Consider the following 15,148-nt stretch of genomic DNA (forward strand, 5'->3'; position numbering starts at 1 on the left):
TATTTTAATATGTTTACAATCATGTTTTTACATTATATCGATCGTAGTGGTGTGACCGCTACAGTTTTCATCATGTTTTACGTCATACAAAATGTATATAAACGTTTGATGTCGCTCGTGTGAACGTTCGTTTAGGGGGAGTGGGGGGGGGGGGGGTTAAATTTGGCCTTAAAGAACCACGTTCGTTTGTTGCGCTTGCGCGACATTGTGCGATCGCCCGCGGCGTCTTTTGCACACGTTTCTTCAGACAATATATAACATGCCATCGCCATCGCGATCGGTAACCTGTTAGCTGTGGCCCAAATACACAACACAGCTTAAATCACCGAACAATTGATATATCTAAGTAAGAGTTGTAACATACGGGAGTCAACGGTCATGAATTGCAATCAGACGTCGATTGATTATCTTTTTGTATGCAAGGTTCAATAAGGTAAAGGACTTTGTGTGTTCATCGTGTTCGGCGACACTCACTTCGATCTGAGCGGTCGTGAGTATAGCGCGCATTCAGTAAAATGTACACGGTACAGTGCATTCTAATAGGTTTATGTATGTATACATAATTAGTAATAAAAAGGTAAATAAATATTTCAGAGGGGTTTTCACGAATATGACAAAATATAACTCACGTCTGAATACAAACTGGTGGTGGCCCCTGTAGCAACTGTGAAAGTTTAATATTCTTGTACAACAGTACTGGTTCATCAAATCTCACCAAGGATTTTGAACCTTACATTATCTCATATAAAATGGTTTAGAAGAGACAAGCAGGTTTGTAATAAAAACACACCTAATCCTCACCTATCAACCTGTGGTTATGGTGACTTGTATATGATTAACATATACTGACATATTGCTTTGTATCAATTTAATATTGTAACGATGGTTTAAAATAGCTAGTTATTAAATCCCAGAGAATTTGACTTGCTTTTGGTCACTCTGTTATGTACCTTGGAGCTATCACGAGATAAAAGTCTGTGTTCCAGTAACTTGTACTCCATACATCATCTCTACATATGCTGATCCATATATTATGTAACATGGTGAAAAATCTGGACGAATCCATGCAGCATACTAGTACGTTGAAATGCTAAAATACAGCACTATATAGAGGTCAAAACAAGGAAATAAAAGAAAGCTAAAATTGTACCGTAAAGTTAATCATGAATGACATGTACAAATTTATTACTAGACGCCAATCAAGCTAAATAACAAGCAATGGTTTTCAGTGAGAACAAAACATAATGCTCTTGCCTACAGCTTGCTCACACCATGGATCTATCATTAACATAAGACCAATAAAAGATCACCTGCTCGCACCAAGTTCCATAACTTCCAAACAATTATTTATTATGATAATGGCATAAAAAGTCTAAATTATTACTCAACAGGCATACATGAAATTTTGCAAAATGGTATTACATACTCTTAACTTTTAGAGCCAATACTTGTGAAGATATGAGAAAGAAAATACAAAAAATATACAAATTCAAGTGATTTAATAAGCACGGATACCACCAAACTTGCTACAATGTGCACGTGCATAATTAAATTTACAATAGTGTCGGAAAAAATGTCTAGCCTGTCTACATCCAAATTTGTATATATACATACTTCTTCTTATGCTAAACCCTGATCAAAGAACTTACTGGGGTGATAAAAATAATAACATAGATTATTTTGGAATAGCATGTGAGTATTTTGTCTGTGTTCGTTTCTGTACTTCGTGTATTTTGTGCTTACATGGATATGTTCATTATCATGTCCGATCTCAACGTCTGAACAGAATGCACTCTGGGATTTTCCAAGAGCATCTAGCCAGAATTCAGTGTGTCCTCGGTTCTTTATACCGTCAGGATCGAAACCTATTTGCCTAATCACATCCGTCTTTCCAAGGAAGAAATTATAGAACCATTCTCCCCACAAACATTGTGGGTATTTGGAAACTGGGATGGAAACTGAACCATTAATACCAAGAATACACACACCTTCTTTGCCATAGGCAATATCAAATACTGCTGCACTGCTGGGGAATCCTTGCACAGCAGATGCAACTATATCTATCTTCACATCCTGGTCTTCTAATTTCCTGATCATCCGCTCTAACTTCGTATCTTTAGTGAAAAACATATCATCGTCAACATATAGGACATACTTTGTTCGTACTTGACTCAGTGCCAAGTTGCGACCAGCGAAATACCCTTCAAAGAATGGCATGGTATAGTGTTTAACGAAATTCCTTTTGATTATGGAGGGATTTTCTGAATCGTCGGCAACTATTATTTGTAATTCAGGATAAAAGGAATGAACGCTATCAATTAATCTGTGGACTGCTGAATAACGCTCAAAAGTTTTAGTGATGACGGTGACTTTATCTGCAACGCTACCTGAATGTGTGTCATAGAGATCGGGCAAGGGATCTCTTTTGATATGAATATTTATGAGCGCTGCAAAATTTAGGAATGATACTTCCAATCTCTCCCAGGAGTCTAAAATATACGTTGTACTATCGTACCAGACATTGTTTAGCACAGTATTTATGGATTCCGCTGTTGTTTCCCGTGATAACGTTATAAGGATTTCAGTTGTGCCATTACCACTCACTCCAATCGTTGATAAAAGTGCCATTTTATCATCAAAGGTGTGGATGGAAAGTGTGCCGAGATTTCTAACAGATCTCAATGTTAACGTCAAATCAACGTGTTCGACGCCAACCAAGGCAAAGATTGCAGGTTCTATAGAAAGTCCAACAATATGTACTGTCTTCAGGCGTTCTACACTTATTCCGTCCCCAATATAATTCAAAGGTGACAGCCCTTTACACAAAGTCAACGGTTTTCTTTCTTTTTCACGTTCCATCCACACGGCTTCCTGAACTCGACGATCGTAATCGTCCAGGTATTCTGTTTTGTTAGGTCTCATACAAGAACACATCGGTTGTTGACTGAGTAGGTCACGCTGTAATAGCTTTTCCCTGTCTTCTAACCGGTCTTGTTGGTACCGTTCAAGTAGAGTTAGCTGCCAAAACCTAGACGGACTCTGGAATTTGAATGTATTTACAATTGTAGGTGAAAGCATCGACAGTAATGCCATTGTGTATCCCAGGAGAAATACAATAAGATATAGTAAAACAGTTTTCGTCAACATCGCCATCACTGAAAGTACAGCCTTTACCCGAATTCATCATACGAGTTTCATCGACAAGCTTAAATGTAACACAAAATAATGCATGCGCGCATGACACAGACCTTATATCATGATAATTCGCTTGTCCGTACGTCTGCCTAATACAGACAGCGTATATATACTGATTATAGTGAGGCACTCCTATAGGTTTATGCCTGTTATGGCGTCAGCTGTTTTTTTTTGGTTGTTGTTGTTGTTGTTGTTGTTGTTGTTGTTGTTGTTGTTGTTGTTCTTTTGTTTTTTTTGTTTTTTTGGGGGGGAGCAAACAAAAAATATTATCTTTCCGATAACCCGACCGAACATTTGTGTTTAAACATTTAAAACAAAAAGTTAGTAAATTCTTTGTAATCTTGACCTTCATGCATACATGTCTGTTTTCTTTCCCACGCGATGTCTGTACCTAGTTCATCATCAAACTATCACAGAAGGGGTATTTTGACCGACATTTGTTTGTTTTTGATTCGAAGCAAAATAAAAACAAGTATAAATTAAAAAAGATAAAAATAAAATAAAATCCCTATCTACCTACCCGCCCTACTTTCTGAGGCCATGCTATAGGAAACAAACCCCAAAAAATTTCGTCTTATCTAATGCATGACTGGTGAAATTATGGTATCATGTATTTTTTTCGTTTTATTTGCAGTTCACATTGAGAAAACGTAAGGTACACAATTATTGTATGTATATCCCATCTATTGACAACAGCTGTGCGTGAATATTGTATCTACCAACTCATACCAGTAGGCCAAAAAAAATCATTTGCAAATGAAATATGTTGAATGTACGTTTCAAATTTCATATAATTTGGTACATACATTGATAACAACAATTTAAGAACATCTGTCCTGGTCTTATAAAGCTTGTTGATGTAGCAATCTTAATTATTCATTTGCATATAGTTAACGATTTTCGGTAATTAGGCAATAATAATAATAATAATTTATTCAGGAACAATAGGCCACCGGCCTTAATGTTTCAACATTACTACAAGAAAAAAAGAAATATCACTGGAGGACGCTATTATGTCTGGTTCACAATTACATTTTACAAATAATGGTTAACAGTAACTTGAGCTCGTTTTTTCATGGCAACGAAAATAAACTTGGCAGTATTACGCAAAATAATCCTACTTGTCGTCTGCATGAGTTGTATAAATTTTTCATGAGTCGGAAAGACATAGAAGTATCTTGGAATATATTTCTCCCTCAAATCGGTGTATAAGGGACATATAAGACAAAAGTGAAACTCATCTTCTATGTTATTTGTTTCACAAAAAATACAGGATCTGTCTTGTCGATCGTTCCGTAAACAACGATCTGATTCAATACGCAAAGAATGACAAGAGATCCTAAAACGACAAAAACTCTCTCTGTAACAATTATTATCTATAATGTTAAGATAAGGCTCTTGTCTAAATAACGTTTTAAATTTTCTGTACAGATCGAGTTTTGGGAAAAGAGATAACGAGCTTTGCCAGTCCTGTCTGTCTATGTCTTGACAGCGCTGTTTAAAAAAAGTAGCAAATAGTTCAGGGTTATCAACCCCTTGATTCAACCATGCTTCGCCCATACCAACAGAAAAAAGTAAATTTTTAACCCTATATGCCCAACACGCTTTCCCAAGTTCAGCTTCACGAAATTCAAAAAGATAACACTTATGGGCTAATCTATCAACCGGCATTGACAAAAGACGGATCCAATATTTAATAATACGAACAAATCTGAGCGAACGCATAGTAAAGCGGCCTAATTCACCTCGAACAGCAAGATTTGATGCGTTATGGTACACTTTCAGAACAAAACGACAGAACTTGTTATGAACAATCTCTATTGCGTCGCCCTTGTCAAAACCCCATACTTCACTTCCATACATTAAAATGGGAGAAATCTTACAATCGAATATTTTAAAGGCAAGATCAATATCAGTAACATTAAATTTTGCAATCGCCCTCTTAACTCCAAATAAAGCTTTCGTTGCTTGGTTTGCAAGGTGACTTTGTGCCTTGGCCCACAGACCAGAACTCGAGAACATAATCCCAAGGTAATTATAATTAGGGGCAGCATCTAGTTTTGTGCCATTAAAAAACCACTTTTCACAAGACTTAAGCCTACCACCATGTTTGAAGACGAGTACTTTTGTCTTAGCTACATTGACCTTCAGATGCCATTTGTTTGCATACATGGACAAATTGTTTAGGAGACGCTGCAGACCAATTGGTGTGGCACTGTAAAGAGCTAGATCATCTGCAAATAATAGGTAAAACAATTTAATGGAGGCTATGTGAATTCCAGCAAATTCATGGTGCAACGTATCCCCTATGTCGTTAATGAACAGAGTAAATAATAGTGGCGACAAAATGCTCCCTTGTTGGACGCCAAGTTCACAACGAAAAAAGTCAGAAATACCAACAGGTGTACGAATACATGACTTAATATCAACATACATTGAGCGTAGAACTGAGAAAAGTTTTCCTTTCATCCCTACTTTAGCAAGTTTATAAAACAACATATATAATGATTAACTCTGTCAAAGGCTTTCTCAAAATCTACGAACGCACAATAAAGTTTGCCACAAAGAGAAAGATAACGATTGATAATAGAAGATAAAATATACACATTATCTATGGTAGAATAATTTTTCCTAAATCCGGCTTGTAATTCAACTATTGGGTAATACTGCTCAACCCACGCAAGCAATCTCTGATAAATGATATCGCTAAAGATTTTCGTTATGGTCGGCAAAAGGGTTATACCTCTATAATTATTTACGCAATCCTTGGACCCTTTTTTGTGAAGCGGAACAATCAAACCTTTCACCCACTGCCCGGGAAAAGACCCCGTAGAGAGAATTTTGTTGAAGAGTACAAGAAGTAAAATTTTGAAATCCGTTGGAACATGTTTAAATATTTCTGGTGCAATTCCGTCATGACCTGGGGCCTTATTAACTTTTAAACGATTAATTGAACTGTCTAGTTCGTCACTAGTAATTTCATGGTCAAGGATGTCAGTGTCGACATCAAGGTCAAAATCAGAGTTACTATCTAACCCTTCTAAGAATTCTTTTACTTCTTCTAGAAATGAATCATTGATTGAAGAAGACTGAGCACCAGAATCAGAAAAAAGTTGTGAAAAAAAGTTAAACCAATCTTCTAGTTGGATATTCCTGGATGGCCCTGCAGCCTTAGTTTTTAACAAAGACCAAAACTCACTTGAGTTAGATTGCTTGGCGGCATTGAGCAGTTTACGCTTCTCCAGTTCTGTGAAATTCTTCTTCTTATCTCTAATAAGAGATTGATACGATCTACGGAAATCTAGATAGTTATTCAAACTAGCATGTGTCCTCTTATTACGAAAATAATTAAGAGCTCGACGAACTTGTTTTTTCATAGCATGACACTCCTCATCAAACCAGGTGCTCTGTTTACGCTGTACATTATCTCTCGTTAGGAATTGTTTTCGTTTCATACACTCAGACGCATTGCATAACATTTCAGAAAGAACGTCAGCAGCTCTTGAAATACCATTAGAATCTAAATGAGCAAAGAAGTCATTTGATAAACTTTGAAACCGTTCCCCTGTCCAAAAGGAGTTAAACGTTTGAGCAAGACTGTCGTTCCAGATATATTTACAACTTTGATCTGAAGTTTGTGTAAACGTCTGAGGACTTTCTACACTTGGACCTGCTTTAAGAGAAAACGTAACAGGCATATGGTCTGATTCAGGTCTATCTGAAATGCTGAAGTCACGAAATAAGTGGAAATTATCAAAATATGCAAGCACATAATCGATAACACTGCAACCAGACTGTTTCATAAATGTAAAATGTCCAATACCATTATCTCTAAATATTCTACCGTTTACTATTCTTAGTCCGGTATTCTTGCATAATTATCTTAGGTATGAAAATTCACATAGTTTGGTATCATTTATTTGCCAAATTAAGGGACATATCATGTATCAATAGTTCATGACTTTGCATTTTAACAATGTGTAGGAAGAAAAATCTAAAGGCTTTGCCCTTATGGAAGGCATTCAGTTTACTATGGTTATTACTCTAGTTTACAGAGAGGTCGCATGTAATCAAAATAAACCACATATTTTGTTCTTCTGCAAGCTGTCGTATGGGTTTGTATTACACTGGCCATCGTTATAGTATGTTTCACTCATTATTATGACACAGCATAGATTAATCAGAATAACCGTCTGCAGAAACATGACAATTTAGGGTATTATGGATTGAGATGTGAAAAGGCAATTTCAAAAAATTATCTTACAACAGACTATCGATGTTTGTATATGTTTATTTCAGTTCAACTATTAGCTATAGGATATGATAAAAACGATATATAGAATAACCGTCTTTGTACCATAGTATAGCTTTAACTAGTGATTGACAGGAGATTAACTTTACCAGTAGCCAATAAGGATTGGCGAAAGATATGCCATTGAAGTGTCCATTATTTGACCAATAAAATAAGATTACTCTAAAAGGTGAGCCGGGCGATATGCTGAAAACCGGGAAAAATGTGATAATAAAATTAAAGATATTAATACTTATAATGTTAGTTTTTATATAGCACTTTCACACTTTGTGCTCAAAGCGCTTTACAATTATTACCCCTTGCTCGGATCTATATCGGCACGATGGCCCTTTATACTTCCTCAACTCCCTGGAGAGCATACGTTACAGCATTTATAAGCGCACAGGATTAAAGCATTCACATTGCAACCTCTATCCTATCAGGACCAGCTGGGTTGACCACAGTCGTTGTTCAAATATTGCCCAAGAACTTTAGCCACTCAGAAACAAACGATAGTGATGGGTTTTGAACCTGCAACCTGCATATTCCAAGTCGGCCACTCTAACCATTCACTCAACATGACTCCTCCACATTCGAGGGAGAAAATCTCGTAACCTTTATTTACAACTTCCTCATGTCCGCCACAACTGTCACACAAAGTACATACAATGACGATGCACAATCCTCTCCACAGCCGCCGTCTAAGTTTTTAAGCAAACATAATACCTAGACTCCAGTGATAAGGGGTCAATGTACTGTGCATATACGCACAGACAAGTAACACTTGTCTGTGGTATACGATCGAGAGTCGTTCAAATTTCATCCGTTATTACAAATACACAAAAGCTGACCAATTACAATGACTGCAAATTGAAATGAAATCGAACGTATCTGAACAATGTCTAAATCGAAGAGATGTCGTATGACCTGATAATAAATTTTCTAGTTTTAGCCACTTTTGTTTTAATATAGTCTACACTTTCAGTCACTAGGTTGATTGATTGTGTTGAGCAAGATTTTTACAGTTGCTCGAGAACAAATTTGAATCTGATGCACTAGTAGTTTTAAGATGTTCATATCCTTTACAGGGGGTGCTACTCAATGTAGCCTATCCGCATCCCCGTAATGATGTATTCCATCCCCTTAAAAGGGTATTTTTTTTATCCTTACTCCATCCACGTACGTTGAAATGTTCTCCAGTCACGTAAATATACTCCAGATCCACGTTTTAAATTGTTTTCTTTTAATCATTATAAAACAGGTTCAATGGCTTGCCTTGTGAAAAAAAGGAGTTAGCATTAAATTTCTGATAGCATACTCCATCCACTATACCATGTACGCCATCCGAAATTACCATGATGTCGGAAAATTGTGTTATCTTATTCTAAATTTATTTACAAAGGGACAAGGTAATGGAAGTTCAATGTCACTAAAACTTCTTTTGTCCTTGGCAAGTACTAGAACTCACTTTATCAACTGAGGAAAATGGATCAATTACAATTTTCTCCCAAATCATTGTAGTTAAAATAGATAGACAGACAAACAAACAAACAAACACACGAATGGATGGATGGATGGATGAACGAAGGAATGTACGTACGTACGAACGAGCGAATGAATGAATGAATGTATGGATGGATGGACGAACGAACGAACGAAGGAACGTACGAAGGAAGGAACAAAGGAATGAATAAGATTTGATGATCCAAGGCACTTGGGGGATACGTGGAGCAAATCGTTGGGGGGAGGGGGGGGGGCCACTGGGCCAAGAGCTCACCGTGTGACTGACGCTTGGTGGCGCGCGTTTTCAAACTCTGGCCTGGCCTGGATATGAGCTAGCTGAGCGAGATCACACGCCATAGAATTGTTATCCCGTCGAAGTAGATTTACCTCCAACAGGATCATAATAGATGTCGTTCGGTCGTCGTAAGCCATAGCCTCTTTTACAGCACCGTCTCGTTATTTCGCAGCGTCGTGGAAGAAACAACAGCTCTGCTTTGCGAGAATGAATGTATCGTACATGTGTCTACATGTTCACATCTCTCGCATTCAATCAAGCGCGCTTCCAAGTTCTTATACTTAGTGCATGAACATAGTGATATGGTGACTACGGTTTCGAAGTGTTCTGACACAGTGACAGTTCTGATAGCTAGTCGGCTGATGATTCAGTGATTGCGTTGGGTACCGGTGGGAACGCCTGATTTGGGAGAATGGGATAATTGATAATTATTGGAACGCATGATAAGACGACCTCACACGATCATGACATGCAGTTTGAACACGACACTTTCAAAATGAACTTCTCTCATCGCGAGTTCTCTAAGAACTAGCCCAGTGATACTACCGGTAGTAGTATATGTGCCACAAAGCATTTTACAACATACCAGCTGCAGTACTTAGAGTCATGACCAGTACGTAATACACCTCATGTCAGCTGATGTACATGTACATGTATCGCCGGGTGTTTTGAAACAGAAAGTTTACAATCGTATAATTTGACCTAGCCTGCGCTTCCAACCAATCAGGTAACAGATACAACTTTCCTTGCAAATGTTGACCTCAAGGGCCCTTTGTTATCCCATCCATGATCAATCCAACTTCTCAGGTCGTAATTTTGTCGTTCTTCACTGACGACAGCAGCACCGAAGGCTTAGCTTTTCAGGTGTAGGTATATACGAAAAGATACCTGATGGCTTTTACGATTCCTAATAACGTATTTGCAATGATTTGACAAATAAGTAACAGTTTTAGCGAGTATAACCGTCTGGGACTAACCTACGTACAAGAGCTCTCGGCGACACCCACCCTAGTAATATTGTTGTCGTTTCTATTTCTGCGTTCGTTGTTGGTGGATTTATGATGATATTCCAGCGTGCAACAGCGTTTATAACGATTGCAATTTATTTAGTCATCGTTTCCAGCGCTTTGGGAGAGTCGAGCGTTGTGACCGATGTTGGTGAAATAGGTAACATTATAAAGGACAATTTCATACTACCAAATACTGTACAAGATTCCAAACTTGACGCTATATTTGTTGTTGATCGCTCGAAAAGTAGCGGTGCTGTGTTAGACAGCATTTTCGCTTTTATAAAAAATTTACTTGTTCATCTCCACGTTCATAAAAACAGTACACGGGTTACGATTATCACGTATAGCACATTAGTAAAAGTGGAATATGATTCGGTGAACATTGCGAAGATAGACACCGCTGATAGACTCGATAAGTGTGAGTTATTTGCAGAAATTGATAGGATACCAAGAGATGCGCACGGTTATACAGCTACGACTTCTGCGTTGCGGAAAGCACGGGAAGACGTATTGATAAATCCACGACCTGACGCCAAGAAAATAGTGTTTCTGATAACAAACGGAAAATCTAATATTGGAGAGCGCCCAGTTGTCGCTAGTCGCGAAATACAGTCTTTGATATGGGACGAAAATGCTCAGCTAGATGTGTTCGCACTTGGAATCGGAGAAGAAGTAGATACCGACGATTTAGAATCAATCGCTTCTAATTCTGACTACGCACTGTATGTCGATACGGTTGACAAGTTTAAAGAGCTGGCTTTATCGATCACTGAAGGTAAGACAATCTGTATCTGTATCTGTATCTGTATCTGTATCTGTATCTGTATCTGTATCTGTATCTGTATCTGTATCTGTATCAATCAATCAATCAATCAATCAATCAATTGATGGAATTAAAAAAAATAGGGTATAACTGTCGAGCTGAAATGCAGTTTAATATATGTCTGAAAAAACTTCATATTAATAGATGCAATAATCAGTGATGTGCTATGTGGTAGGGTCAAGAACGAAATAAGTGTGCAAATTAAATTTAACAGGAATTAAGAAAATCATGTTTAAGATAGCGTTATTTGGGGTGATCATTTTTCTCTCTCCATTTAAAAAAAAAAAATTATCAACAGACTAAATCACACATGAAGCATAATCCAGCCCTGAAATGTGTAAATATAATACTTACATATTATCATGTAACAAGATTATAATTAAATAATGTAATGTTGTCGTTTTTTCTTTTCTTTTATATTATTTAAAAAAAAATTATTTTTCACACGACAGAGATACACACCAGATAACAATAATTTAATGTTTGTTTTTTTCCCCCAGACAAAATAGAAAACAATTGGGAAGTGGCAGGAAGAGATAAATGTACAGCATCAACATGTACTGACAAAGCAATTTGTATGTGTGGTGTAGAGACAGGAATTTATCAATGTGTTTGTGATGAGGGTTACCAAGGCAATGGAGCGGAATGTGCAAGTAAGACATTTATTAGCCATTCATTTATAGCTGTCTGTATGTTACTTGAAAATGTATGCATTTATGGAACATGTTGGAAACATGATTGAAAGAAAATCGTTGTTCATTTTTTCAAGCACCCAAAATCATATTGTTCAGTTTCTCAGAAAAAAAACACTTTACCAGGTACCCTATTAATTTGTGGTCAGTGTCATTCATAGTGTAGTGACAGGTGTAAGTATGTTAAAATCTTTGGCAAAAGCAACGGAATAAGCATTCAAATAAAGTATGCAAACATGCCCAGCAACAGGACCACGCCCATAGCAACAGCCAAATGTTTCATATTGGAAATAGTAAGGAATGGGTAGGCATATTAATAAACATTCAAAAAAAGTATGCAACTATGCCTAGCAACAAGACTATGCCCATAGCAACAGCTAAATCCCTGTACAATTTACAAAGATAATGACTTTGTTTGACAGGGGCAAGTGACCAAACATTCAAAAATGTTTGCAAATATACTTAGCAACAAAACCATAGCAAGTCAAATAATGGTGCATATTTTATGGGTAACAAATATGGATTGGCATATGGATAAACATTTTTTTTTTGAAATTCACAAATTTTGCTACAACACCATTGGCGCTATTTTTTTACAATGTTCATGGACATAGCCTTTGGCTCTTTGTTACTAGCATTTTGCTTAACAGAATGAGTTCAATCAATCACAAATTTGTTGTGTGCGAGTTTATTGGGTACAGCAACCCACAGGTGACACAATAATTGATTTGAATTGATAGAATTAAAAAGTCGGTTCTAATATTTGAAATGTTGCATCAACAATAAACATTTTATCCTGCAACTAAATGTTATCATGCGAAAATAGAGTTTGGGTCGCAAGAATTAAAAATCTTGGTGTGCAAATTAATTTTCTGCTCTGTAAAAGTTTTGTCATAGCAAATTTCTCTCTTTGCTTTGATATTCTAAAAAAAAAGTCTTGTCCTATGAAAGAAAAGTTTTATCCTCGTATTAAATATTTTGCTCTCAAAAATCAATTATTTATTCCACAAATTTATTGTTTCTGTGTCCTCTGTGGGCCACCATAATCGGGTCTTTGAAATGAAATTGGTTTATTGGTGTATGAATAAATAGAATATACAGTTGACATACTGGTACTCATGACATTATGCCAATAAGACTAATTGATTAAAAGTGCTGCTGATGATAAAAAAAAGTTATGGACGTGGGAGGATGCAGATACATAAGTGACGACGTTATTTCCATTTTTTATTAGTAATTAGAGGTCGGTTTTCCGTTAAGGACATTTGATATATTGTCAGGATGGAATTCTGATAACAACGCACTTAGATATTATTTCTGTGGTAATTGTGTCTGGCTCACATTATTATAGGGCATTTTTATAGACAGGATATGGGGTTTGTTTTTATGAGAATTTCCTATTTTTTTAAATATTAGTACAACCTCAAACTGAGGCCGTGTGGCAAAAGAACCAACCAGTAGTACTCATAGTACCTGTTAAAATGTGGATATCAAACAACAATTTACACATACACTTAAATTACATTTTAAAAAATTAACTGACCGACCGTCTCATCATTTTTAAGCCCATTAACCAATTCAACTCAACTGTATAGTTAGGGACCTGGTAGGATAGAGTCTGCAATATGAATGATTTAATCCTATGCACTTAAAAAGGCTGCAATCATTTGCATGTTCCCCAGGGTTTGAGGAGTACTATTAAGGTGGCCATTGTGTTGTTATCATCCATGCCAGGGGGTAATAGCACAGTGTGGGGAAAGCACTATACATGAATACACACCACCACTATTATTATTAATGTTGTTATTTTGGGCATCGTTGCATTCCATCCCTATGTGTTGATACATTAATTTTGTGATCTTTCCAATTTTTTCAAATTTTAATGTGAATTCCATTTTACTCATGAAATATTAACAACATTGAAGGTAAATTTCAGTTTTACAACTTGAGATGTTGTCGTCATTTATTCAAACAATTCAATGTACATCGAAAGAAAAGTTGAAAGTATAAGATTTTATTAAGACACGAGTGAGTAATAGTAACAGGGAAGTGAAGACTTTCATGAATTTATTATAGTCAAACTTTTTCAATCGTTTCCCTATTAACGAATGTAATCAACAAAACTGCAGAGTGCCTAGATGAATTTCCATGTTTTTTATGGACAATAAAGTATATCTAATTTAATCTAATTACATCATTTGGATCATTTTAATGTTTATTGTGGTGATGATTGTCACCGAAAGTGACATTTCAATCAAAATAAGTTTCTGCCCTAGGAAAATAACTTAAGTTTCATCTGAAAACCAACAGATGTTTAATGATATGTATCCAGGCTAGCTATCCTATTGTTTATTGTGGTGATGATTGTCACCGAAAGTGACATTTCAATCAAAATAAGTTTCTGCCCTAGGAAAATAACTTAAGTTTCATCTGAAAACCAACAGATGTTTAATGATATGTATCCAGGCTAGCTATCCTATTGTTGGAGGGGTAACAAGAAGGGGAATTCCCAGGTATACAAATGCACTATTTCCTGCTTTATTGAACAATATCAGTACACAGCCACACCCTGGTACATAAATCTATTTTATATTCTAAAAATAAATTCAATAGATAAATACATGATGTCACCATAGTTTTTAGGAAACTTTACATTTTTTTTTGTATTTTATCATCGACTCCAGAGTTATTTGAATTATTTTACCTGTGAAAATGTGAATGACAAACTTTTCAGGTATGACTAAAGATTTTGAACTCCAATAACAGATACAATACCAGTAGTTGTGTTTTGAAACAATATAGCTGGACTTACATTGTATATAATAGCTGGCTCAAACAACCACTTACTTATTATTTCATCAACTTACCTTCTAATCTCAGTAATTCTCCTATTAAAGACCTACTGAGAATATATTTCATAACTTGTATATTTCTCATTACTTTGTAGAATCTTCTTTCATGAATATATTAACTCTGCTGTTAATTTTTCAGTAGATGCACATATCCTGTGTAGTTTGTGTAACTTGGACTCAGCATTTAATCTACACATGATAGGACTAAACATTCTGATGTTTCTGTTGCTTACAGAGTGTCCCCTTGGAAGCTACAAGTCAGAGAGAAGTCCAACTGCTTGCAAGTCATGTCCAGTCTATAAAACGACAGAGATTACTGGAGCAAATCGACCTGAGCACTGTGTTTGCCCAGCAGACCAAGAAGATGATGGCAATTCAGGATGTACAGGTTGGTATCCATGATATACATTGTGAGGGCTAATGATTTGAACTTGACTGCACTTGATATAGTTTGATTTAGCAGAGTGAACTGTTTCAGCTATATTAA

At 36.3% G+C, this 15,148-nt stretch overlaps 2 protein-coding genes across 2 annotated transcripts in view; one reads left to right on the forward strand and one right to left on the reverse strand.

Moving 5' to 3' along the window:
• Positions 1–1,620: 1,620 nt before the first annotated feature.
• Positions 1,621–3,093, reverse strand: LOC144437461 (beta-1,4 N-acetylgalactosaminyltransferase 1-like). The gene has a single exon (XM_078126403.1). The coding sequence runs from the start codon at positions 3,091–3,093 to the stop codon at positions 1,621–1,623; it is 1,473 nt and encodes a 490-aa protein (XP_077982529.1).
• Positions 3,094–10,077: 6,984 nt separating this feature from the next.
• Positions 10,078–15,148, forward strand: part of LOC144437191 (sushi, von Willebrand factor type A, EGF and pentraxin domain-containing protein 1-like) — a 47,320-nt gene continuing 42,249 nt past the window's right edge. Inside the window, exons 1-3 of the mRNA XM_078126077.1 lie at positions 10,078–11,069; positions 11,618–11,770; positions 14,897–15,049. Coding sequence (XP_077982203.1) covers positions 10,343–11,069; positions 11,618–11,770; positions 14,897–15,049 — 1,033 coding nt within the window. The 5' untranslated portion in view covers positions 10,078–10,342. The remainder of the gene's footprint in view (positions 11,070–11,617; positions 11,771–14,896; positions 15,050–15,148) is intronic.

Source organism: Glandiceps talaboti, chromosome 7 (genome assembly GCF_964340395.1).
Source record: "Glandiceps talaboti chromosome 7, keGlaTala1.1, whole genome shotgun sequence".
Lineage (NCBI taxonomy): Eukaryota > Metazoa > Hemichordata > Enteropneusta > Spengelidae > Glandiceps > Glandiceps talaboti.

Coding starts and splice junctions, on each gene's coding strand:
- LOC144437461 (XM_078126403.1), bottom strand. CDS start 3,093: ATGGCATTACTGTCGATGCTTTCACCTACAATTGTAAATACATTCAAA.